Genomic DNA, 27,967 nt, shown 5'->3' with positions numbered 1-27,967 from the left:
GCCATATCAGAAAAGAAAGAGGGGACATCAGTACAGCTCATTACAGACATTAAATGGATGATAAGAGATGCTGGAACAATTAGACACCCATATTTTTGAAAATTAATCTTGATTTATACCTCACACTACATAGAACAATTAACTCGGAACAGAGTTTTAGTCAAAACTATTTGTCTAGAAAACAAAAGAAATTCTTTGTCACATTTAGGCAAAGACATCTTATCTTAGTAAGATGTAAAAAGCATGAAGCATCAAAGACAAATATTGACAAACCGGACTTCATAAAAATTTAAAAATTCTGCTCTCTGTTACGAAAATTAAGACAAGCCCCAGAGTGAAAGGAAATATTGCATACTGCATATCTATATTAATTGACTATTGCTGCATAACAAATTACCACAAAACTTAGTGGCTTAAAGTAACATTTATTACTGCGGTGTCTGTACTGCGAAATCTGGGTGCCACCCAACCGGGTCCTCACCTCAGGGACTCTGGCACTGGCAATCTCAGACTGAGGTAGGCAGCTTCTGAAATTGTTTTCCAATGATCCTGCCTCCTGGTATTCATGTCCATGTGAAGTCCCCTCTCCTTGAGTGTGGGTGGGACCTAATAATGTGCTATTAATGAACAGAAATTAGTAATGGTATGCTACTTCCAAGATTAAGTTATAAAAGACTGTATGTTAGTTTTCCTAGGCTGCTGTGACAAAACACCACAATCTGGGTGGCTTAAAGTGACAGAAATGTATTATCTCACAATTCTGGAGACTAGAAATTTGAAATCAAAGTTTTGGGCAGGACCATGCTCTCTCTGGAGGCTCCAGGACAGGATATTTCCTTGTTTCTTCCTTGCTTCTGGTGGCCACTGATGACCCTTGGCATTCCCTGTCTTGTAGATGCATCACTGCAATTTCTGCCTCAGTTGTCACATCGTGTTCTCCCTGTGTGTCTGTGTCCAAATTTCCCTCTTCTTACAAGGACACCGGTAGTACTAGATTTAGGGCCCACCCTAATCCAGTATTACTTCATCTTAACTTGATTACAGATGCAAAGGTCCTAATTCCAAATAAAGTCACAATTACAGGTTCTGGGTAGACATGGAATTTTGGAGGACAGTGTTAACCCAGTACAGACTGTAACCTCCATCTTCTTCGCACTGTCTTCTCCCCTCCCTTCCCCTCTCCCTTGCTTCCGTTGAAGACAGCTACCATGTTGTGAGATACTCTGTGGTGAGGCCTAGATTGCAAGGAACCAAGGGATGACTCTGGCCAACACCCAGCCAGGAACCGAGCCCCTCAGTCCAACAACAATTCAGTCCCTTGAGAGACTGAATCCTGCCAATGCCCACTTGAGTGAAACTGAAACTGGATTAGCTCCTCCTTGAGCCTTTAGATGACTATAGCGCCAGCTGACATCTTAATTGCAACTGAAAGACCCAGGGCCAAAGGACCCACTAAGCTGCAGTCAGAATCCTGAATCACAAGAAACTGAGAGATAACAAATGTTGTTTTAAGCCACTTAATTTTGGGGTAATTTGTTATACAGAACTAGAACACTGACACAACACCTGTATCCAGAATATAAAGAACTCTCATAACTGAATATAAAAAAATAACACAAATAAAGCAGGGGAAAAAATTGAAAAGATACTTCTCCAAAGAAACTGATATGAATGGCAAGTAAATGAAAATTGGGGAGATTAAGGATTAGTCACTAGGGAAATGTAAATCAAAACTACAATTAGATACCACTACAAACCTTTTAGAATATTCAAAGAAAAACAGAAAAACAAAAACAGATAATACCAAAAGGTCAAAAGGTACAAACTTCCAGTTATAAGATAAATAAGTCCTGGGGATGTAAGGTACGCGTGGTGACTACAATTCACCACATTATATCATACATTTGAAAGTTAAGAAGAGTGAATCTTAAAAGTTCTCAAAACAAGAAAAAAGCTGTTAACTATGTGAAGCGATGGATGTTAACTAAACTTACTGTAGTGATCATTTTGCAATATATACATATATCAAATCATTATGTTGTACACGTAAACTATTACAATATTATATGTCAATTATATCTCAGTTAAAAAAACAGATAACACCAAATGCTGTTAATGTATAACATCTGGAACTCTTACATAATGGTGGGAATGCAAAATGGTATAGCCCTTTGGAAAAGTTTGGCAGTTTCTTACAAATTTAAACACACACTTATCGTACAATCATACTCCTAGGCATTTACTAAAGAAAAAGGAAAAATTATGTCTATACAAAGCCCTGACCACAAATGTTTGTAACAGCTCTATTCATAATTGCCCCAAACTGGAAACAACCAAAACTTCCATCAATATGTGAATGGACAAACAAATTATGATACATCCCTACAATGGTACACTACTCAGCAATAAAACAAAACAAATTACTGATACAAGAAAAAATACAGATAAATCTCAGAAAGCATCATTCAGAGTGAAAGAAATCAGAAACAGAAGTTATATACTGTATAATTCCATCTTAGATATTCTGGAAAAGGCAAAGCTATAAGGGACAGAAATCACATCAGTAGTTTCCAGAGGTTAAATGTGGAAGGAGGGAATTGATTACAAAAGGATATACAGGCCTTTGGGGAATGACGGAAATATTCTACATCACGACTGCGGTAGTGGTTACATCACTGTATATATTTTTCCAAATTCATAGAACTGTATATCTAAAATAAATGGATTTAACTGTATGAAAATTATACTTCAATAAATCTGACAGAAAAAAAACCATGCAATCAGAATCCAGCAAACATCAAAAGGACAATACTTGTTGACCAAGGAGATTGCAAGGTTAGTCAACATTAGAAAATCAATCAATATAATTCACCACACTAAGAAAATAAAGGAGAAAAACCACGTGGTCATCTCAATAGATGCACAAAACGTGTTTAACAAAATACAACACCCAATCATGGACAAAAAAAACTCTTAGTAAACTAAGAATAAAACTTTTTTTACTCATACTTAGTACATCTACCTTTATGTAGTCCCCTCCCACCTGTACTAGGGTTGGTCTGTGTGACAAACAGAACGCAGCTGAAGTGATGGCATGTCACTTTTGAGACTAGGTTATAAAAGGCACTGCAATTTCTGTGGTTGTGCTCTCTCCCTCTTGGATCACTCCCTCCAGGGGAGCCACCTGCCATGTCATGAGCTGACCTAAGGAGAGGCCTAGGTGGCAGGGAACTGAAACTTCCTGACAAAGGCTACAAGAAGCCAGTGGGAAGTGGATCCTCCAGCTGCCCAAGTCAAGCCTTCAGATGCAGGCAGCTCTTACTGGCAGCTCGACTGCAACCTCAGGAGAGTCTGAGCCAGAACTGGGGAGCTAGCCACTCCCAGATTCCTGCCTCTCAGGAACTGGGTGAGTTCATGTTTGTTGTCTTCAGTTTTTTGGTAATTTGTTACACAGCAATAGATAACCAATAGGGTGGGTTAAATACATAAAGACAGATAATTTACTTAGCAAAACCATAATTAAGAGTTAACTGTCAGCAGGAAAAAAAAAAACGTTCTTAGGAACAAAGGTAACAAGATTTTAGGGAGAAATTACAAAACATATTTGAAGGACAAAGAATATCTCAGTTAAATGTAGAGATATAAAACTATCCCTCACCATCTGAATTCAGGCTATAGGTAATCTGGAACTGAATACATTTCTTTTAAGGAAAATATTCATAATCCTGTAGAATGGAAAACACACAAATACTCAGCTAGTGAACATTTTATGGGTAAGCAAACTGGTATGAGTAAATCCTATATAAGATGCTGAGAATATGGCTTTTTAAGCCAACTAATCATTAACTGAAAACACCACAACTATGTAAAGTATGCACACACATACATGATAAAGATCAAACTGGGAATTGAAATTAAAGTGTTGGGGTTTTAGATTCATGGAATTTTTTCCCCCACAGCATTGAAAACATACAAAATACAAATACTATATTGAAAAGGGCAACAAAATTAAAATATTAATTAAAATGAAAATTAAGAGGCAGGGGACTGCAAAATCCGTTTTAGAGAAGTATTTCACCCAAAATAGTCAAAATAAGTAGTACTGATGTTTAAAAGAATAAGCTTCATTGGTTGTAAACTTCACTTAAACACACGCTACTTTATGCCAAAGAACGCTTTGCTACTGAATTCTTTGCTTACCAGTCTTCTGGTTTGACAGCAGAAGGATCAGGGATTTTTGCTCTTTCATCCCAATCATCAGGTTTTTTATCACTGGGATCTTCAATTTCCTTGGGAGGATTGATGGGAGGAACCACATCCTCTAGTAGGTTTCCTTTGTTTACAACTATCTGATCAATTAATACTTCAAATGTGTCATCTGGATTCAACACTAAAGACCAATTTAAACATATTACACTTATCATATTGACAGACATGACATGTTAAAGATAATCTTCTACCCTGAACTTCATGGGTAAAATTTTCTCTCAACCACAATAGAGGAATTACCAACATATTAAATCAAAATACACTGAAATCACTAGACATAATGCTTTCTAAAACCAAAGATAAAATTTTAAGTAATAATTTAATAAAACACTCCATTACTTCTCAAATAAAAAATACCCAATAGCTAACTCAGCTTAGGACTCTCATGACCAGTCAGCTTCACTCTTTCATAGTTACAGAATACAACCCAATCTTCACTACTTTAAAATAATTTTTTGAAACGACTTCAAACTTTAAAAGTTGCAAGTATGCTATAAAGAACTTTATTTTTTCTTGAATTACTTGAGAGTAAATTACTGACCTCATCCGTATCATCCCTGAATGTTTTAATGTATATTTCCTATAAACAAGGACATTCTCCTATATAACCCAAATCTAGGCACCAAAATCAGGAATTTAACACTGATACATTCTTATGATTTCCTAGAAATCTATAAAGCTCATTGGCATTTCAAATTTATTGATTCATGCACTATAGTGAAAAATGTCTTAAGGATGATTGAAAATATTCAACCTCACACTTTAGTACGTTTGTTTTGAGGTAAATTCTAGCTCTTTAAAAGTCCCTAAGCCAAAAGTTTCATAAAGGACTCCCTTATCATTGTAATGACAAAATAAAAGCTCTTTCTCCCTTCTGTAAACATGGGGTGGGGAGTCACTGAGTATAATTTATATCTTTGGAAAGAACTGTAGACGAAAGTAGCTGCTTAACATTTGCTTTTAGTAAGTTAAGGAAGTAGGAGCTGTCAATAAGTGTCAGGATGATCCTGACTTAACTAGGTAAATGGGCTACCACTTTCTGTAAAAGCAATGCTGAAGTAATAATCTCCAAAGGTTTCAGTCACAACAATGCCAAATTATTTATATCAAAATCAAACATTGCAATTTATATACAAACTCAAATAATGTAAATGAACACTCAGTATTTTCTCCCTTCTCTTTTTCTCCACCATTTCGTCTTCTATTACAGCTGAGATTATAAAACTATACTACTACACAAAGGAAAAAAGTCAAGATTGAAGCAGAACTGAGAATAAGATCTTAAATGCAAAAACGTGCTAGACCCTTTCTAATAAAAAAAAAAGACATTTCTCAAGAAAAATCCTGAAAAGACTATTTTCTGAATAAATTTTGCATCTGAAATGTTTCAAAATTATAGTAAATCAGAAAAGCACATGACAATTACACATATGTGAAAAGACATCTTTGCCCAAAATCTTTAGCCAGAAAACCTTTCCATTTAGAAAACTGTATTCAATGTTCTAAATGAATCTAAAACAAAAGACATTGGATTATAAAGTCTTTTAAGGGACCCTGTAAGGTTCTTAGAACAACTACAAGATAATGTTATAAAAATATAGTAGCATTACAGAAAGTTTTTTTTAAAAAGAAAATAGCCACTCGATAATCCTAGCACAACAAAGTTTTTGTGTACAGTAGTAAGAAAAGCAAATGTTTTAAGAGTCAGACTTGAGTTTTAATTCCAGTCTTAACCAATTACTTTTGTTTCCTAGGGCAAGTTACTTAACCTTAATTAAGGCAAAATAGAGAGAAACTGCTCACCTCACAGGACGGTTGTAAACAAAGTGTCTAGCATAGAGCATGGTACCATCAGGTGATTAATAAAAATTAGTTTTTTCTAGACTTTTTCTTTTTGTTTGCATAATATGTCTAGTGGCCATCAGGATGTGCCTCCAGTTTGAATCTCGTTTTCTTTCCCAATTTTAATATTATAAACGTCTCTTCCTTGTTGCTAAATATTTTCATAGTTATCATTTTGTATTGTATAGAAAGAAAACCACTACTGTAACATTTGGGTTGCTTCCAATTTACAGTATATTTTTACGCATAGGTCATTTTCTTTCTTCTGGATTATTTTCTTTGGATAAATTCCTGAAAGTGGAATTGTGGCCTTTGATTACACTACCAAAGTGCTTTTGACCAGGTTTATACAAAGTCTAATTAAAATTCATTTTTTCTAGTTATAATTTCTCATTATCTCTATATTTCTACAGTTTACTTTATGCTCCCCAAAATGTCTAGTACTATTTTCCAATTTCAGAAAAAGGTCTTTGATATCAATACTGATATTAAAAATAAAGTTGTTCCCTGTGTTGGCAGACAAAATGAATGTTTCTGTAACTGCAGTTTTTGGAAAGAAAACTGAAATACCTTAGTCTTGGATGGAGTTGTCCTGTTAGGTTCTGACATGCTGTGATTTTAAGTAATCATGGGCAGAACAAACCTCTATAATTGTATGTTCTTGGGAAGAGGAGAAAGAATCCCATGTAGTGTTCCTCCTAGTCAATATATACACAAACTCCTAGTTACAAAAGTAAAGCTAAGTATGTTAATAGATGGTCGCTCAATGCTTTCCCTTTCAAAGTTTTCCCACAACTACCACAAGGCAGGACCCAACAATGACAAATGCCTGTAGAATAAAGTCTAATATTAAGGGCTTCCTCCTCTTTAACCTTTTTCTCCAGTTTTCTATTCTTTCAGCACCATAATGTCAGGGTGCCTAAAATATCCCTTTCCTCTCCTATCTTCCACATTATATCTACACTTCAAGACTAAATCAAATATAACCGCCTTCACTAGGTTTTCTCCAAGTTTCCAAACTGAAAGTAATATTGTTTTTGAGCTCTTAATTGTACCTCATACGACACTTTACTTTCTACCTGTGCTATAAGTATGTGTGTCTTATTCTCCTAAAAAGATAAGCCCTTAACAGAAGGACCTGTGTTTCTCCCGAAGCACTTGCCATGAAAACATTGGTAGTCAGCAAATATCTTTGAATTAATGAATGAATTAAAAGGACATACCAAGGGTATAAAGATGAGTCTTCCTGTCTGTAAAGAACTTTTTAAGGTCTACATCTGGAGGTTTGGCATGCTTCTCTTCAAAAACTCCAGTTTGGGGATGTTTATGTCTGAAGATAAAATGAAGTTTATAATCTTCTCCACATTTATCTGGTCCAAACATAATGGTATAGGATGTTTTATCATAAAAGTTTTCCTTCAAAGAGAGATGAGTATTGGGATTAGTCCAGAATTAGAGTATTTAATGGATTTCTCTATTCTACCCCACTGGGTAGAGTTCACAAAAATGTATCAAATGCTAATTCACCAAAGAATTAGTTGACATAATTGACAATAAAGGATGTGGAAAACACAACAAATTTTATTTCAAAATAGTTTTTTAAGTGCACACATTACTTCCATCCTCAAGATGTAGGAGAGAAGCTGAAACCACCCTAGCAATATCATAATGTTTTAGTTACTCTATATAGATCTGTATTATTAATATTTTATTAAGAAAATTAAGCACAGAGAAAAGCATTCTGTGACTTAAGACTACAGTGCCTACTTAGCCATTACTACTATTCAGTAAGACACCAGAAAATGGCACCCCTTAGCACAATGTGAAGAAGAGATTCAGACTCTTGATTTGACAGACTGTGTCTGTCAAAAGCAGACACTGCAACATGCTCCCCATTTCATTATTGGTCATTTCTCTTCATTTGGCATGGACACTGGTTAAGAGCATGGGATCTGGAGTTCAAATCCTACTGTTGCCTTTAAACCAGCTGTGTGTGGCCCTGAGCAAATTTCTTAATCTCCCTGTGGTTCTATTTCATTACCTCTGATGAAGATACAATAGTACGTACCTTATAAGGTTTCTCTGAGGATTAACTGAATTAATTAGATAAAGTGCTTAGACAAATACTTGGTATTTGACTTTATTATTGCCATTGTACCTTCAGGTGATCATCACCTCACAATACCTAAGTGTTTCACCATCTACTACAAATGGCTTCCCCTTTACCCAATCCTAATAACAGTAAATGAATCCTTTAATCTGTTTCATAGCCACGCATTCTGACAAATATCTCATTAATGTCTCATTTATCTTATTTTTGTTATATGCAGAAATCCTGACATAGCCTCCTGTAGGAGGATGCTATAAGAAATGTCTCCAAACCTCAAATGGTCCTAACGTAACCTGCTTCACTATGAAAACATTTTTAACTTAGTAAATTTTTGCAGACTGCCAATTCCTGAACTGGCCCACCTTTTTAATTTGGTTCTTTGGCCATTGTGTTTTACTGCTTTGCTCTGTTATCTTACTTCTCCTGTGATTATTATTTTGTAAAGAAAATAACTGTAAGCTGATCTTTTAGTGACATTTATAAGCACCAGGTTATTTTTTATTTATAGACACAGCAAACATTTTTATGTGGCTAATGATTACAAAACTGATGCCATCAAGTAACAAAGCTGTGTATGAAACTTGAAGGCGCACTGTAAAAGCTATATAAACTCGTGGTGGGTAAAAATTTTCAAAGTTATTTTCGATTTCAGTTGAAAATGAAACTTTCAGTTGTGTCAATTGTTCCTTAAAAATACTTATTAACTTTAATAAGGTTTTCTTAAACATTAAAATATCATACCAGATTCAAACCATCAGTGTCTGCTAGGAGTTTAATGTATGCACCTCCACAATCAATACCATCTTGAAAATTTACTTCATATCTAAATGAAGGGAAAAAGAATCATACTGCTGATAAATAAAAATTACTAACTGTTCTTCAAAATCTAACGTATTACTCTCAATTCATTTAGACACAAACATTTTACATTACCAGAAAGCTCATACAAAGTATATCCACAACCTATAGGGAACAAGCAGAAATGACTTTTCTGTGCACATCCTTAAAATATTAAAAATAGAATGATTATAATCAACTATACAAAAGCCAACCAATTTGTTGAAATAATTTGTTTATCAAAACTGTTGAATTAAGAATAAAATACTTTGACTAAAACTTTTAACAGGAAACTTCAAATTAAAATAAGGTACGTACTATATATAGTCTTTATAAACTAAAAACAAAGACTTTGGGGGTCATGGCTACAGCATAAATTTCTAAGAAATTGCTAATGATCCTAGATATCCAGTCTGCTGCTAATTTGTCTTTTAGTTCAGCTACACTGAAACCATGTTAAATAAGTTGTACATTTAATTAAATACCACCAGCAAAGAGATTTCATAATCTCAGTCAATAACCTGGAATATTCCAGATCTTAACAGCCAGGAGATAGGGGAAACACAGTGTAACAGCTAAAAGAGTGAACTGACATGGCAGTCTCTTCACAGATTTACAAGACTCTAATTCTCAGCAATAGTTCTGTTGTTGTTTTGTCTTATTTAGGCAATGACAGTCTTACTGAACATTATTTAGAAGAGATTTTTAGTAAATTGATGAATTACATGTAACAAACCGGTTATCAAACTGAAAAACAGTGAAAACCAAAAAAGTTATGATTTGGTTTAATGAATTAAAGCAAAAAGAGATGAAAACTAGAGGAGTAACAGGACACAGTGATAATTTTAATGAAGGACTATAGTTTAAAGTGTTTCTGAAGAAAGTTTAGAGACAAAGTAAAAAAAAAAAAAAGCATACAAAACTTTGACAGTTTGAACCCAATTAGTATATGTATTTTGTATAGAAAAGCAATAGAGAAAATACAGTAAACTTTTAAGTGATCATCTCTGAGTTGCTGGAGATTATGGTGATTTCCCCTCCCTACTTTCTACTCTGCTTTATTTCTCAAGATATCTGCAACAGTGGTTACAAGCAAGTACTTCTGAGTCAGGAAGACCTGAGATTTTTTCTGGATTCTGGTAATACCTTGGCTAAAGGCACATTACTGAAGCTCTAGTCTCTATTTGCTCATCTGTAACGTGGGAATATTGCCCATACCTACACCTCAAAGGACTGTTATGATGATTAGAAGTTGTCATGCACAGTAATGGGCCAATAAATGCTCAAAAATGTTAGCTTCTGTTATGATCAGAAGAAAAGTTTTGTTTTGTTCTTTTTCAGTTTTTAAATACTTTGTTTCCTCAAAGCCTTATCAATACTTTTAAGCAGTAGCTGATAAACTTTTTTTTCATGAAACATGTCTTTGAAGAGTACAAAGTAAAAGAAATGGTGCATAATGTGAACTAAAGGTAAATATTTGCTACTCTAAGTAAAATAAAATAAAAAGAGATATAGTTTTAGCATAGGTGATCCAAGGAAAAAGGGTTCTGTGAAAAGAACTAGAGAGAACAATTGTGTAAATTGTCTCTATAAATGTTAAGACAGCTCTGCTGTCTTAGTATGCCTAGACTCGATCACTATGTCTATTTCATATGCTGCAAACTTCCAGATTTTTCAAATCATTAACTTGTGCCTAGTATAAATAGTTCACAATGGATTTGAGGATCAGTGAAATGTATGTCATAGAGCTTCACTGCTGCTAATCTTATTAGATCACAGGAAAAATGAGGACAAATGCAGAATATATGTTAACCCTATTTTCTTTAGAGTAGCATTTTCTAAACTGTCCCATGAAATAGTAATTATTGCTAAGGGGGTAAAAAACTTCTGTGGTCAATTATGTTTGGGAAACACAATATTCAAGTTAAAAACAGGTTTTCGTACAGAGAACTTCTCAAAGTCTTTAATGGGCAAATATGCTTCCTTATCTTTAAGGTTCAGATATTCTTAGTTTCTAAAACTTATATGACCACATAATGCATATTAGTATGTACACAATTTGGAAAAAGCAGCTTTAGAGTAAAGTTATGTCATAAATCTATAGTATTTATAGTAGTTAATATAAAATTTTTTATTTATCTCATTTCATCAAAATTAAGAATAACAAATATTCACTATCCTTCTTTGAACTGTTTTCAAGCATATCAAACACTGCTATTCCATTCTTCTTGATTCTCCTTTTCTTTTTTCAGAATAATAATTTCACAACTGCTTTAATAATGTTTTTAGACTTATTATCTTTGCTTCTAATCTTGCAAGCTATCTTTCACTTGCTTGCCTGGCAGTGATTTATACTTCCTGAAAATACCAAATTTGATTCATTTTACTCTGGAGAAGTTAAACTTTATATTATTTTCCGTTACCCTTTCAGTTAAGCCACAAAGGATTAAAATAGAGAATGATATTATATTCACCTAACTTCAACAGAATAAAAAGATTACTTTCAAATTTTCAAGAAAAAAGAAACTCCAAACTCTGAATAATGACACATATATCAAGCTCAAATATTAATCCCAATAAGTACTTATAACAATATTTTTCATTTGTTTAAATGGTTGTATACTCTTTGACATTATTTGATATTTTAAATTTATTGAAATAACAGTGCAACTAAGCCAAAGCATCACAGCTGAAAAATTAGCCCAATTATACCAAATGCCATATTGTTTTAAATTTCTAAAATACAAAATGGCATTTTAGTTACACCACATAGGAATATATTTAACATGTTAACAAAAAACTGAAGTGGTTCTGGAGTGTTACGTTTAGAGTTAATGGTATTTCCTTACACTGTAATTAACTTTGGACAGCCCAATATTCTAAGGTAGAAAGTAACATTTCTACATTTCCTTTTCTTTGTTTTTAATATCATTGGTTTTGTAATTGTATTTGTACACACCTATTTTGGTTTTACACCAGTATAGGTGAAACAGCTTGAGGAATTTACACTGGATTTTACGACAGTTACACATGCAAACAACATGACAATAAAACTGTTTTTTTTTTTTTTTTTTTTTTAATAAATTTATTTATTCATTTATTTATTTTTGGCTGTGTTGGGTCTTCGTTTCTGTGTGAGGGCTTTCTCTAGTTGTGGCAAGCGGGGGCCACTCTTCATCGCGGTGCGCGGGCCTCTCACTGTCGCGGCCTCTCTTGCTGCGGAGCACAGGCTCCAGACGCGCAGAGCTCAGTATTTATAGCTCACGGGCCCAGCTGCTCCGTGGCACGTGGGATCTTCCCAGACCAGGGCTTGAACCTGTGTCCCCTGCCTTGGCAGGCAGACTCTCAACCACTGCGCCACCAGGGAAGCCCTAAAACTAGTTTATGTCATATTGCAGGGGAGGGAAGGGGTGACTGTCTGTGAGATCATGTGCCCTTTAAAAGGGCACTTCCTCTTTAAAATGAATTTGCTGCCTTTGGATCTTATCACTGGTTTACCAGCAATATTTATGGTTCTATTCTGAATATACTGAGGTTAATATATCTTAATAGCAAGTCATTTTAAGTAAAGAGTTAAAATAAAAATGGTGATTTTAGTATGCACTATATAGTTTATGGTGGTGGAATGTTGCATATTACAGCATATAGTATATAATTTTTCAACTAACCTGCTTTTCTCTCGAAACCTCAGGGTGTCTGTGTGTATACATGCATTGTGTATTTAATCAAATGAAATGGAAAAGGAAAATCTGGTTTTTTATGCCCATTTTATACCCATTATACCTATATTCAGAAGCCAAATTATATAAAACTAATATAAATGTCAGAAAAAGTATTAAAAACATAATAAAACTTACTGTACTATCAGAGGTTTATCAGCAAAGATGAAAGGTTTTGCTAATACAGCAGATATTGCATGATGCTTTGCTCTAGATTTCAACACCAGTCCTCGGTCACCAGGTACTCGATATTCTTTCAATTCTTCTATTTCCCATCTTCCTAAAATACAAAACAAAGCAAGTTAAACTAAAACCAAAAACACTGACTTAAGAATTATTTATCAGAAGTGGTGACCAATAAGATTCTTCCATGAAGGCTACTTTGGAAAAAATAAAATCACATTTTAAATCAGAAAATAATATCTGTACCTGTATGTATGTATGTTCTCTTTTTCTCTTAAAACTGTGGAAACTAATAAATAACAGACCCTACAGTATTTAATTAAAGCACCTCTAAAGCTGGCTTAGTTTGGATTTCTCTGAAAGACTGTAATCAATGAAATCACAAAATGTGGTTTGTCTCATACGGTCTATCAACATTGTACTTTTAAAATGAGGTATTTTTAAATTACACAGGAGACAAAGTACATCCTTAACACAAAATGAGTTTGCCTCAGTCAATTTTTTTGAAATTTATGGTATCATCAGCTACTTTTCTTACTTTGCAGAAGTTATTGTAGAGATTTAAATTTTAATTTAAAAATTGTTACGCCCAAAGAACACAAACTAAAGTTAACACTTCCTAAGCTAAGCCAATCAGTTCTCAGAACTTTTGGCCAAGGAAGTCATACATACTAGATAAGCACTAGGCTGTAGCACAGCAAAGCTGAGTTAGGTCCTCTCTGGGCTGGAATTTCCCATGTTTAAGATCAGGAAGCTCCTGCAATTAGATCACAGGCAGCATATAATGCAAAGCTAGACGGGTTAGCTGCAGCCCCAAAGTTGTGGATTGGACTTTCCTCCTTTACTCTTTTTAAAACAGAAAATAACTAATTTATATTAATTTGTATAAAATGTTCTAGCTTTGAAAATTAGAGATATCACCTATTCCAAGAAAACTCAATTTAGCGAAAACTGGCTATTTTCCGGTATTGTGCCAACTTGAAATATTAATGGGCACTTTTGAATTACTAATGTACTTTATACACGTTTTTTTCTTTCTAAAAAAACAACAGTGCAAGAACCTGACAGTCTCATGAACCAGAGAAGGGTATATTTTGGTCTATCATTGTGCACACAGTATTGGGTTTTTAAGAATTCATTTTTTAAAGTTTTCAAGTTTCTTTTCCTTTTTGTCCCCTAATTTGGCTATAGTGTACTTTTCTAAAAAAAGTGAATTCATTTGGTTTTTCCTCTCTCACACTGATGAGCAACTGTATTATCACTGCCAACCTGTGGCTTGACCAAATCACAAAGGTCTTCTTTTAAGAAGTAACAACTTTATCTTTAGGGGTTTTAGGATCCTGATAGTAAAGGCTTTTTAAAACTATGTTCCTTCTTTTGTAATTACACGCATACATTTATCCACTATGAAAAGGTACTATCTAAAAGTACTACTTTAATTTTAGAAAACCTGTGACAAGGTGATTATCCTTCAAGGACAAGAGGTTTTTCCCAACTTCAAATCAACAATAACTTTTCATTAACCAATCATTTACTCAAATTCTATACAGTGCCAGGTAATATGAACTCTGATGTAACTATAATTTCATAAAGGATTCACAAAATTTTATAAGATATCCTGAAAGTTGGTCACTTAAAGAATTGGTGATTTTTAAAACAGCTATACTTTTATTAATAACTTAATTTGAAAAATTTAAATAAGTCTCCTCCAAATGCAAACCCTGTTACCCAGCACATAATGTTTCACACAGATTTGCTTACTCCTGAAAATACAGGAATTAGTTTTACTCAAGTGGCACTTGACAGAAGCTGTGATTAACGACTAGAAATACTAAATATTCCTGCAAAGAAACTGATATTGGTCTCAACTAACCACTATATAAACATTGCTAATATTTATATACAAAATGCCATTTTCAGGACCTGGAACTTTAAGAGATTCTGTATTTTTCAAAGTTGCTTTCAAGAAATTGAAAAAAGTCAACCAAACATACCAAATCTAATATGCTAAAAAATTATTTTCGTGGATAATTTTGTTTAATAAGACTACAGACCAAACTTAGGTGTTAAGAAGCTTGTTTTCTGCTTGCTTGAGCTCTAATTTTAAGCTGGGGGGGGAAAAAACTCATTTAAACACTAAGTCATTTTTGTCCAGCAAGAAAGAGAGACAAACTTACTCCTAAAATATACCATATCCTAATTTTAGGAAAACTCCATCAACAGATACTTACACAAACATAAAGCAAATATCTACCCAATGCTGTTCTAAAAAAACTGTAAAGTAAGCTAAACATAGATGTTTTAAGTCAAGCATTCTGTTCAATGGCAGGTATTTCTGTGGGTATTATTTTAGGTAGTGTTCTATCTCTGCAGACTTGCTGCTTCTTTGAGGGAAATTATTCTTTTCTCTAAATGGATTTAGACTGAATGCAGTATTGCTTGCTCTGGGCATATGGTAGAGTTCTTTTTGGAGTACATAAGCATATACACTGGGATCGAGAACACTACAAAGGAAGACATGCAGGCATGATCTTTATCTCACACTAAAACAGACACTATGAAACGGAAGTAGACAGCTGCCAGCCTATATATGCTGTTAGTTGTTCTGTTGTTATTCTCATGTAACGCCTGTTGGAGTCTCAGTGTGAGGTCACATCCTTATGGGTCTGAGGTCCTCTGAGAGAGAGGAAATTCCCACTATCTGTCACCTTGACTGAGGCTGATCCTGCTTTAGGAGGTAACAACTGAGGAGGCTGGTTTTAGACTAAGAGGAGGAAGAAAGTCTTCCATCACACTCCAGGAGAGTCCTGTTGGGGAAGAAAAGATGACCCTTGCATATAGGACTTTTCCTTCACAGTGAAGCGTGAAGATAACCTATCAGAGATGCAGTGATAATGGCTGTGGGCTAGGAGCCACATGTCCCACAGCTCTCACAAATGTCCTCTAGGAGGACCCTGCCGAAAGTTATAACTTGATCTAGGCGGCCCATGCTCGAGAGAAAACAGTAGAGAACAGCAGTAGCCTGGGAAATCCTGCAAGAGACTAATTGCAGTGGAGTGAAAATTTAACTGTTCAGAGTTAGAAAACTGGATGGTGGCTTAAGTATGGATTACCTGGACTTCCAGAAATATTGGAAAGGAGACAAAAGACTCTATTTGTCTTTTGACAAGATTCTGTTGTGAAGCAGGATGGGGCCTCAGGTATATTTAATAAAAATATAATCTCAAAAGCTAGTGAACTCTGGATCATACTGGTTATGTTGAATATTTAAATAAATATTTTACCATCATATATAGAAATCTCCGCATCTGTATCATCCTTTTTTGCTTTTGATAAGACCCACCTATAAATAAAGTTGAAAGAAATGTATATCATTAAAAATAAAACTAACAATTTATAGATACAATGCATATCAGAAATACAACAGAAGATTACCCAATAGTCGCTTTTCCTTCTAAGATAAATGAATACTTAGAGGCTAAACAAGGATGTCTACACATAATCCTGTAAAGCTAGAGTTAAATTAAATTTAGAATCTGCAATTTACTAGCTGTGTGAGCATAGCTAAGGTACACTAAGCCTCAGTTTCCTCACTGGTAAAAGGCAGATAAAGATAGTTCTTACCCACCTACTTAGGACAGTGTTTGGCATATCATGATCAATAAATAATAACTTTTATTGTTTTTTTACCATTATTTAGGATAAAACATTAACTTGAATTTGTCATCTGAAATTACGTTATTAATATCTGTCCTAAGGAATGAAGAAATGTAAGTTTTCACTTTACATTCATGATTCATTGTATATTTCTTTGTATAAATGATAACAATTCAAATTAAACACTTCTATCAATAATAAAAATGTGTTAAGGTATTGGTTTACACCGTGAAATAAAGTATGTTAACCCTTTTTTAAGGTACTGTGGTAGAGGCAATTTTCATAGGCTAGCAACCAATAACTTCAAAAAAGCTAATCAAATCAAGGAAAAAATTCTCCTGAATGAATACTCACCCAGCCAACCTTCCACTATCAAAAGTTTCCGTAAAATATACTTCTCCTATAGGTTGAGGTGTCTTATATTTAATCTAGAAAATAGATTTTAAAAAGCTAAAGTTATTCACCTTCACAAATATTTTAATTAAATAATTCTCACTAAATAAGAACCTAGTATGGAATGCAACATATAGGTAATATAGATAGATGGTAGGTGACATGGTCCTCTGGCCTCAAAACTTTGTATTCTACTGGTAAGAAAATACAGAAGAATATAAGAGACACACGATGGAAAAAAACTCTATGTGCAAACAGAATACACTGACTCCTTCTAACACAGGAGGTATGGGAGGAAGTAATTAGCCAAGGCCTCATGACGCAGTGGATGTGGCTTTGAAAGGATTTCTAACAGGTGACAATGTTTGAGGATAAAAATCATTAGAAGCAAAAGATGTAAGATGAAAAACATATAAGATGAAAAACTTAGTAAGCACATGTGTTAGTTTAAAATTAACTCTTAAATTTCACTGTTATGTAACTAGAGGATGATGACAACATTCTGAGAAATTAGAAACCCAGAGGAAAAATAAGATTCAAAAGAGAAAGGACTGCAAAGCAATTATCTCAAAGCATTGTTTCAAGTGCCATGTAAGTGTTAGCTGCTATGATGATAATGATGATGGGGGGGGTGTGATTTGATGGGTCTTTTAATCCTCATGATATTTCTATGCGGGAAGTACTTTATTGTTCCCATTTTACGTATGATGAAACTGTGGGAGACAGGCAAAATAATTTGCCCACTGTCATACAGTTAGACACTCGCAGGACTTAAAAGATATGAGCCTAGGTTCTAAAGGTTATACACTTAACCATTACACTATACCGAATGCACCAATAAAATAATTTAAATTAAATTTATTGACAAATTGTCAAAAGATAATTTTTTTTTTTTTTTTTTTTTTTTTTGCGGTATGCGGGCCTCTCAGTGTTGTGGCGTCTCCGGTTGCGGAGCACAGGCTCCGACGCGCAGGCTCAGTGGCCATGGCTCACGGGCCCAGCCGCTCCACAGCATGTGGGATCTTCCCAGACCGGGGCACGAACCTGCATCCCCTGCATCGGCAGGTGGACTCTCAACCACTGCGCCACCAGGAAGCCCTCAAAAGATAATTTGAACTGATGATGAATAAATAAATTTTGCTTACAGTAATACATGAAATCTTGGTCCTTCTTAATCAGCCTTTATGATTTTACCTATATGATTAATTATGAAATTTCTTCTCTCAGCCTTAAGAGAAAAGGATGCAGAAGTACTTCTACTATTTTCACTGTCCCTATCCTTCCCTAATAGTACATTTCCTGTCTAAGGGAGGAAAATCAGTAATTAAACCAAAATCCCCACACACTTACTAACAGGTCAATATTCTGCTACCCAAATTGCCAATCGCCCATGAAGTTTTCTGAATTAGAACTTACAACTTTACTGTTCTCTATATTTTTATGGATTGGCAAAAATGGGCAATGGTGTTACAAGAGGCTTCCTTCTGTTAGACGACCCTTTAAATCACCAGCAATTTATTTTGCGCTTTATTTATACTTCACTTGTACTTTACCATATCTAGATTACTCAAGCTATAAAATTAGAAGCATCAAAAATTGTTCCTCCCATTTCTTATCATCTTCTCAAATTATCATCAAATATAGTTAAGAGTCGTAGGTATCTGAAATTTCTTTGAAGTATTAACCTCCAAAACCCTCGCAGTAGCTGTATCTAAGTCAGCCATAAGCACTTTGATTACTACTTAGTTTCTGTGGATCACAGAACCAAGTTTTAAAAGAAATGTCCTTGTGGAGCTTAAAACTTAAAAGGAGAAAGAATATTCACCTTAAGCAGCTAAACAACACTTGCATTTGTAAATTAAAAACTCTAAAAAGAAGTCTGTGACTACTATATATTATTCTCCTTGGCCCTTTAACAGCGGCTAGCACAATATAATTGATATTTCCTCACCAAATATATTTCTGAAAAAATTTTCTGATTGTCTCAATATTAGATATGAAAATTCTCAATGTGAAAGCTCTTATGGATTGTCAAAGTGTACAAAAACCTCCAGACTCCTGTTTTCCAGGACTCCTATCAGTCACCACCTCAAGACACACAACTTAATGCTGAGACAGAAACACTGTGAGCCTTACTAAATGCCTACCTCATCATCACTCCCCTTTCTAATCATCCTATTTAGCATTTTCTTCCCTCAGAGAAATAAACACTACTTCTCTACTTCTAGGAAAAAAATTATACTACCTTTTCTTTTATCTGAAAAGGGCTTGCAGTGTCAAAAATAAGACTAAAAAACCTTTCCCTTAGCTAAAGTATTTAGTCCTCTTTAGCCAGTGATGAACTCCTAGTTTGATAGTAAAGATCTTCCCCATATTTCATTTGGTAATAAAACTGTGCTAGGTGCCATGCACAAATTAAAACACAGCAACAATAGTTGGAAAAAGGCAATGTTTTTCCTATTTATATTGAAACTAAAGACTATTTGAATAGAAATGAATCTTAAGAAATTAGTCACCCCTATGTTCATGTAAAAGAATATTTTTATTACTTTTTATAAAGATTTTTTTGATGTGGACATAATTTTAAGTTTTTATTGAATTGTTACAATATTGCTGCTGTTTTATGTTTTTGTTTTTTGGCCGCGAGGCATGTGGGATCTTAGTAGCTCCTCGCCAACCAGGGATGGATCCCGCACCCCCTGCATTGGAAGGCAAAGTCTTAACCACTGGACCACCAGGGAAGTCCCTAAAAGAATAAATTATAGCTTGTTTCTCAATAACCTTACCTCTGAGGAGAATTCATTTTCATTAGCATCAATCTCTTCTGAATTTTCATCAAAGTCTTCCATCTCAACATTATCATCCATAAATTCTGCATTAATTGAGATGAAAAGAAGACCCAAACATAGCCGAAAGCCTTGGAAACGCATATTAATTATCTGTGAAATTGACAGTAATCAGTAAAAACAAAACAAAGTTGTGAAAAATATGTGTAAGTATATTTACAAAGAAATAATTTCTCCTTAATACCTCTTTTTTTTCTCGGATGGCTTTTAAAAACAAATCATTACCAAACTTACTTAAATTATGCTTTGAACAAGTGATAACACAAACTTCAAAATCTCACAGGAGTCTACAGCTGAAGCCCTGCCTCTAAAAGCAAAGAGCCAAAGGCACGAACCTAAAGATACAGATAACAGTGACCAATGAACTCATAATATGTGGACTCCTCTAAAAAAAAGAAAAAAGGATCGTGATTCCTAAATGTTCACTCAAGTTACTTTTTTATTATAATTGTTGTTTAAGTGTATATAACCATACAATTGGAAATTTTACAATCATAAAAACAAAATAAATTTATATGTAAACACCAAAAAAAGAAAAATAATTTTATCACAATTGAATGTGATAGTATTTTACTGAAATCAAATCACAGCTGGAAATTCAAACAAATATAGGATTTATTGCAACCAGGTTGAGTGCTATGCATAAAGTTCTTTTGCATTTATCATCCCCACAATACTGTGATGAGTCAATTGTATAACCATTTCTCTATTCAAATACTGCAAAACCTCTGTTCCTTATAGCATTAATTGAGATGAGTAGAAGCCAAATATTATTTGGCTGCCTCTTGGCAGAAATACATAATTTATATAATTACAGCCCCCTCTATTCCCATTAGCATGTTAAAAATGAAAGTTTTATTTCTTGGTGCCAGTGGACTTTTAAACAAGTAAATATGAATACTGAAATAGTGTGGCAGTCTTGGTTATTAGGTGGTCAGTCATTCAGATGCTCCAGAGTATAGTTATATTACCATCAACATGAAAATTTTTTTAAAAAAAGTATATTCTTAGAACTCTTAGATTCTGCAGAACATATCTACAGACCTATATGGGTCTGCCTAAGAAACACTGAATTTATGAGATAGCACTCTACACCCACCAGAATGGCTATAATCAAAGAGAGATAATAATAACAAGTTTTGGGAGGCTGTGGAGAAACTGGAATCCTCATACATTGCTGGCAAGAATACAAAATGAGCTTTGGAAAACAGTGGTGCAGTTTTCAAAACGTCAAAAATAGAATTACCTTATGATTCAGCAATTCCACTCCTAAGTACTACCCAAGAGAAATGAAAACAGATGTCCAAACAAAAACTTGGAATGTGAATGTTTTAAAAAAATTGTTAATAATAGCCAAAAAGTGTGAACAACCAAATGTTCATCAACTGATGAATGGATAAACAAAATGTGGAATATTCATACACTGGAATATTATTTAGCAATAAACTAGAATGGAGTACTAATGTGTTACAAGACAGATGAATCTCAAAAACATTTTGCTGAGTGAAAGAAGTCAGTCATAAAAAGCCCACATATTGTATGACCCCATTTAAATAGGCAAATCCATAGAATCGGAAAATAGATAAGTGATTGCCTAAGGAAAGGAAAGAAATGGGAAGAAAGGGTTAATGTGCACAGGGTTTCTTTTGAGGGTAATGAAAATATTCTAAAATGGGAATATGGTAATGGTTGCATAACTCTGTAAATATGTTAAATATGTTAAAACCCACTGAACTACCCTCATTAAACAGGTCAACTTGTAGGCATGCAAATAATATATCAATTAAGCTGTTTTCAAAAAAGAAGCATCAGACTATAAAAAGCATTTTTCCATTTGGTTAGCTCAACTAACCCTTTTAAATGAGATCAAAACTCTACATGAATGTATGGGCCAGTTAGCTTTAATTTCTTCTAAAGGCCACTGGGTACAACTTTAAAGTTTACTTTGAAAATGCAGGTTTAAAAAAATCAACACCATTCTACCATAATATGAACATTCTATATTAAAAGGTGTGTTAATACCACCATTTTTACAGACAAAGGCAACACAGAAAATGATGCATACTAATCATAATTAGAAGAGTTTAATCTCTCTTGAGTCATAAAAAGAGGTTAACTGGGATAGAAAGTAAATATAAAGGGATCACTTTGACTTAATAACAGTAAGGTAGGGGTTTTTAAAATTTTCACTTATTGGCACAGATATGAATATATTTACACATTGCTTATTAACTGTAAGTATCTACCCAAGAGAAATGAAACTTATATAACAAAGTTATATAACAAAGCAAAAGGTGTTTTTCTTGACTTGCTATCAATAACATTTCAGTAAAATAGAAATGCATAAAATAATAGCAGTAATAATGAACATTAATATCACTTTAGCCCCACATCTTCTCCTTCAAAATGAATGCACAGTTTAGTTTCTTAATAATTAAATTTGTTGAAAAAACATGTTCTAAGTGCTTTGTTTGAGCTCTGGTGGATTGGGCTGCCAGAGAAGAATTAAGGGAAAACCAAGCAGGCAGTGTCCTCTCCGGAACCCTACTCTTACTTCAGCCAATTTTATTCGTTTTCTTTCTTTTTTTTTTTTTTTGCTTTATATAATTTTTTATTTTTAAAATTTTATTTTATATTGGAGTACGGTTTATTAACAATGTTGTATTCGTTGCAGGTGTACAGCAAAGTTATTCAGTTATACATATACATGTATCTATTCTTTTTAAAATTCTTTTCCCATTTAGGTTATTACAGAGTATTGAGCAGAGTTTCCTGTGTTATACAGTAGGTTCTTGTTGGTTATCTATTTCAAATACAGCAGTGTATATTATTTGTTTTCTACATTAGGTTCTTCCTAACTTTCTTTCAGAAACAGTTGCCAAAGCTTCAGAAAAAAGTTTAGAAAACCCTTTATCTGGAAAGTTTGTTTCTTCTCTAAAGTTCTATGACTATAATCATTCATTTGCATAAAGGAACTAGCTACTTTAATCTTTGCAACCTAGGACATCACAAGGATAGCCATCATTACTCCCAATCTACAAACTGAAAGCAGAAGGATTCAAAAACCTGATCAAATTCTCATGACTGGAAATGTGAGACAAGATGAGAATCCAAAACTTTACATCAATATACCATTCTACTTCTTATTTTAATATTACCCCACTGATTATATGTTTATAACATAACACATTTCAAACCTCCTGGAAATTTCCAAAATTTAGATGATTATTAGTATTAAGCTATGAAGATATTCACCCAGAAATGATCATATCAACATTACTATACAAGTGGAATATTTAAAAATAAACTAAGTGGTCATTAACCATTCTGCAGACAATGCAGTTCTACAGGATAATAGTCTCCATTAAGAAAATGATATAGTCCAAGGTTGTTTTTGCTATTTATTCCTTTCTTTAAAAATCAGAAATACAGACCTAACAGTTTCTGCTTAATTCTGCAGTATTCTATCATTATTCAGTGATGCACCAACTGACAATTGAGAATTACATCATGAAGTTTGCAGTATTACTTGGACGTCTACCATGCTATGGTGCCAACATGTCATCAAGCTCCAAACAAAACTGTGAGGTTTGTCACACATCATTTCTTAAGAAGAGAGGTAAGATACTGCTAGGCCTGCACTGGAGCTTTGAGAGGCCTGACAATGGGGTAATTTACAAAACACTGAAGTAACTAACTTGTGCAGTTTAAAATTTTTTAATTGTGGTAGAATACACATAAAGGTTATCATTTAAACCAATTTTAACTGTTCAGTTCAGTAGTGTTAAGAACATTCACACTGCTGTACATCTTATCTCCACACCTGTTTTTCCATCTTACAACACTAGAATCCTATACCCCTGAAACAACAACTCCTCCATATCTCCTTCTCCCAAGCCCCAGGCAACCACCATTCTTTTGTTAGTTCTAACAATTTTTTTGGTGGAATTTTTAGGTTTTCTATATATAAGATAATGTTGTCTGTGAACAGAGATAATTTTACTTCTTCCTTTTCATTTTGGATGTCTTCTTCTTGCCTAACTGCTCTGCCTAGGGCTTCCAGTACTATGTTGAATAGAAGTGACAAAAGCAGGCATCCTTGTCTTGTTCCAGATCTTAGAGGAAAAGCTTTCAGTCTTTCACCATTGAGTATGGTGTTAGCTGTTGATTTTTCAAATATGGCCTTTATTACATTGATGAAGTTTCTTTCTATTCATATTTTGTTGAGTGTTTATCATAAAAGGGTGTTGGAACTCGTCGGATGCTGTTTATGCATCAGTTGAGATGATCATATGGTTTCTTTCCCCTCCGTTGACAATGTCATGCATTACACCAATTGTTTTTCATACGTTGAACCATCTTTACATTCCAGGAATAAATCCCACTTGGTCATGGTGTATAAATCTTTTCTTCTTATTTTTTTTAATTTTTTTTATTTTTTGGCCACACCACATGGCATGTGGGATCTTACTTCCCCGACCAGGGATCAAACTCACACCCCCTGCAGTAGGAGCGGAGTCTTAACCACTGGACTGTCAGGGAAGTCCCAATCTTTGAATGTGCTTTTGATTTTTGTTTGCTAATATTTTGGTAAGGATTTTTGCAACATTATTCATCAGGGATATTGGTTTGCAGTTTTCTTGTTGTTTCTTTGTCTGGTTTTGGTATCAGGGTAATACTGCCCTCATAGAATGAGTTTGGAAGGGTTCCCTTCTCTTCAGTGCTTTGGATGAGCTGGAGGAAAGCTGGTATTTTTCTTTCAGTGTTTGGTAGAACTCACCAGTTAAGCCATCTACTCCTGGGCTTTCATTTGTTGAGAGGTTTTTGATTACTGATTCAATTCCCTTACTAGTTACAGGTCTGTTCAGATTTCCTACAACATCATGATTTAGTCTGAATAGGTTGTATGTTTCTAAGAATTTGTCCATTTCATCTAGGTTATCCATTTTGTTGGCATATGATTGTTTATAGCATTCCCTTATAATATTTTTATAACTATAGAATCAGTTGTAATGTCCCCTCATTCATTTCTGATTTTAATTATTTGAGTCATCTTTTTTTAATTCAATCTAGTTAAAGGTTTATCAATTTTGTCGATCTTTTCAAAGAACCAACGCTTGGTTTCACTGACATTTTCTGTTGTTTATCTATTCTCTATTTCATCTCTTATCTAATCTTTATTATTTCCTTCCTTCTTCTAGCTTTGGGTTTTTCTATTTCCTTAAGTTGTAAAGTTAGGTTGTTAATTTAAGATCTTTCTTTTTTACTGTAAGTGTTTACAGCCATAAATTTCCCTCTTAGCACTGCTTTCACTCTATACCATAAGTTTTGGTCTCTTGTGGGATTCTTTTTTTCATTTATCTCAAGATATTTTCTAATTTCCTTGTGATTTCTTTTTTGACCCATTTGGTTGTTTAAAAGTGTGTTTTTTAATTTCCACATATTTGTGGATTTTCCTGCTTTCCTTCCGCTACTGTTTTCTAGTTTCATTACACTGTAACTGGAAAAGATACTTAGAATGATTTCAACTTTTAAAAATTTGTTAAGACTTGTTTTGTAGCCTAACATATGGTCTATCCTAGAGAATATTCCATGTGCACTTAAGAAAAATATGTATTTTCATCAATATTCAACAGGGACATTGGTCTGTAGTTTTCTTACAGTGTCTTTGTCTGACTTTGGTGTCAGGGTAATGCTGCCCTCATAGACTGAGTGTGTAAGTATTCCCTCCTCTTCAACTTGTTGGAAGAGTTTGAGGAAGACTGGCATTAATTTTTCTTTCCACTATTGTTAGGTGAAGTGTTCTGTGTATGTGTATTAAGTCCAATTGCTTTATAGTGTTGTTCAAGTCTTCTAATTCCTTATTGAGCTATATGGTTGTCCTAAGTTATACAGTTTTAGTGCAGCAAGAATTTGTTTATATGGTATAATACAGAACTCTTAGTGCTGACACCACCTCCTTGCCGCCTTACAAATGTATAAAAGATAGCAAGCCCATGGTTCTAAGCGTCCTGTGTATTCCTCACTCCATACAGGTTGCTGAAATCACAAAATATCTGTGCCTTCATGAAGAAGAAAGGAGGCACTGGAGAAGCCCATCCATTTGCATATATCTTTGATCTCCTGTATGTTCTCTGCACTGCCTCTGGGCTGGTTCAATAACAAATTGAAATATAAGTAACTTTGGCCAAGTATGAGATACTTGGGAGAGATTGCTGGCTGATCACCAAGCTATCTTCTCTTTTTTCAGGAGACATGACTATACTATATTTTTCTTGGAGTTAAGCATGACTCAGGTGAATGGAGTTAAATGAGACCCAGGAAGGCCAATGATGTAGTGCTAGTCTGAGTTTAAAGGCCTGGAAGCCAGGAGACCCAATGCTATAAGCTCTAGTCTGAAAGCCAGCAGGCTCAAGACCCAAGAAGAGCCAATGTTTCAGTTCGAATCCAAGGGCAGGAAAAAAACTGAAGTCCCAGCTCAGCCAGTCAGGCAGGAAGAGTTCCCTCTTCCTCACTGGAGTATCAGCTTTATTGTTCTATTCAGGCCTCCAACTGTTTGGATGAAGGCCACCCACCTAGGGGAGGGCAATCTGCTTTACTCAGCCTACCATTCAAATGTTAATCTCATCCAAAAACACCCTCACAGACACACCCAAGATAATGTTTGACCAAATATCTGGGCACCCTGTGGTTCCATCAGGTAGACAGATACAATTAACCATCACAGTCATCTACTCCTCAGGACACCAGCAACCAGAAATTATGTTAGGCATCTGGGATTTTAAAATTTTCTATATGAGCATTATCTTATCTAATATATACTGTTAACTAAAACTGAGTATTTTTTTTCTAAATCAGAAGGACTTAGAAACAATGAAAATATCTCAAGAAATACAGTAAAAAGTGGGGAAAGAAGCATAACAGCAGAAATAATAGTTGAAAATACAACTTTCTGGTGATTTAGGCAAAGACCTACAAAGTGTTGCAAAGATTCTGGATCTGATCCTATAAAATTCAGAAACTACTGAAGGTCTGAGATTAGTGAATTGATCGGAGCTGAAATCCAGGATATGGGGATAGTATTTGGTCACAGTACTTATAGAAAGAATGAACTAACTCTGCACTGGATTTTAAAAACATAGCTACACACTGAAGTTAAAATGGACTAAATAGCATCATTTTCAAAATAATGGTTATATAAACATTATAATGATACATTTATTTATTTAGGGTTTATACTACTTCTACGTAGTTCCAAAAGAACTGCTTGAGGAAACTTGCAGCAGAAAACAGACAAAAATATAAGCCCACCGAGAGCCAGAATTCTTACTTCTGTATTCACAGTGCTAGCCAAAGAGTGCTCATACATGATAAACAGAGAAAGATATATATTCACAGAATGAATGAATGCATAAATGACAAGAAAAAAAGGTTATGGGTGGAGAGAAATAGATGTTACTAAGCAACAAACTAGAATGACTATTGTTGTAGCAGCACTGCAACGATAAATTTGGCAAAAGGGTTTCCAGGCAATCAGGGGAAGGCCAGAAATAAAATGAAGGAGTTTTCACTGTCTATAAAACTCTACAAGATCCTTGGAGGAAAAAATCCTTTTTTAGAATTTAACTCCTAGAAAAATTTATGGACTGAATCCTTATATAATAGATGTCTTTAACTATGGTTTTATGACAGAGAAATGGGTATGTCAATGCTTCCAACAATGGCCCTCTAAAGTTTTTTAGAACATTGTTAAAACTTACCATAGTTAAAGCTTTCCTATAGATAAGGAGATAATAATCTAGAAAGTTTGTAGTTTTATGCTCTAATTTAATATGGGGGAATTACACATATTTTTCATTTTTACTCTACATCTATGAAGAAACATCTCATTGTGAGTTATTTCAGAATCTTGCTGTAGACATGCTGCATTTTAACAACTCAATTCATAATTTACTAGAAAAGACAGTAAACAAAAAAATTGGATGAAAAAATTGTGTTACCAAATCAGAAAAATAAAATTAAAGGGTATTCTTGGAATTATCTGGCTATGTAGGCTATGTAGCACATAGAAAGTTCACTTTGAAGGATCACAAATACGGTGGAGAGGTAGG

At 34.2% G+C, this 27,967-nt stretch overlaps 1 protein-coding gene across 3 annotated transcripts in view; it reads right to left on the bottom strand.

The window, feature by feature from the left end:
• CLGN (calmegin) overlaps positions 1-27,967 on the bottom strand; it is a 45,895-nt gene that overhangs the window by 13,047 nt on the left and 4,881 nt on the right. For all 3 annotated transcript variants that reach the window (XM_032633431.1, XM_032633433.1, XM_032633432.1), the window contains 7 exons: positions 19,797-19,949; positions 16,972-17,045; positions 16,245-16,303; positions 12,916-13,057; positions 8,963-9,044; positions 7,335-7,527; positions 4,201-4,390 (listed from right to left, as the gene is read on the bottom strand). In XM_032633431.1, coding sequence (XP_032489322.1) covers positions 4,201-4,390; positions 7,335-7,527; positions 8,963-9,044; positions 12,916-13,057; positions 16,245-16,303; positions 16,972-17,045; positions 19,797-19,940 — 884 coding nt within the window. In that variant the 5' untranslated portion in view covers positions 19,941-19,949. The remainder of the gene's footprint in view (positions 1-4,200; positions 4,391-7,334; positions 7,528-8,962; positions 9,045-12,915; positions 13,058-16,244; positions 16,304-16,971; positions 17,046-19,796; positions 19,950-27,967) is intronic.

This window comes from Phocoena sinus, chromosome 5 (assembly GCF_008692025.1).
Source record: "Phocoena sinus isolate mPhoSin1 chromosome 5, mPhoSin1.pri, whole genome shotgun sequence".
NCBI classification, from domain to species: Eukaryota; Metazoa; Chordata; class Mammalia; order Artiodactyla; family Phocoenidae; genus Phocoena; species Phocoena sinus.
Note: the sequence above shows the minus strand (reverse complement) of the source record. Positions and strands in the feature narration are given on the sequence as shown.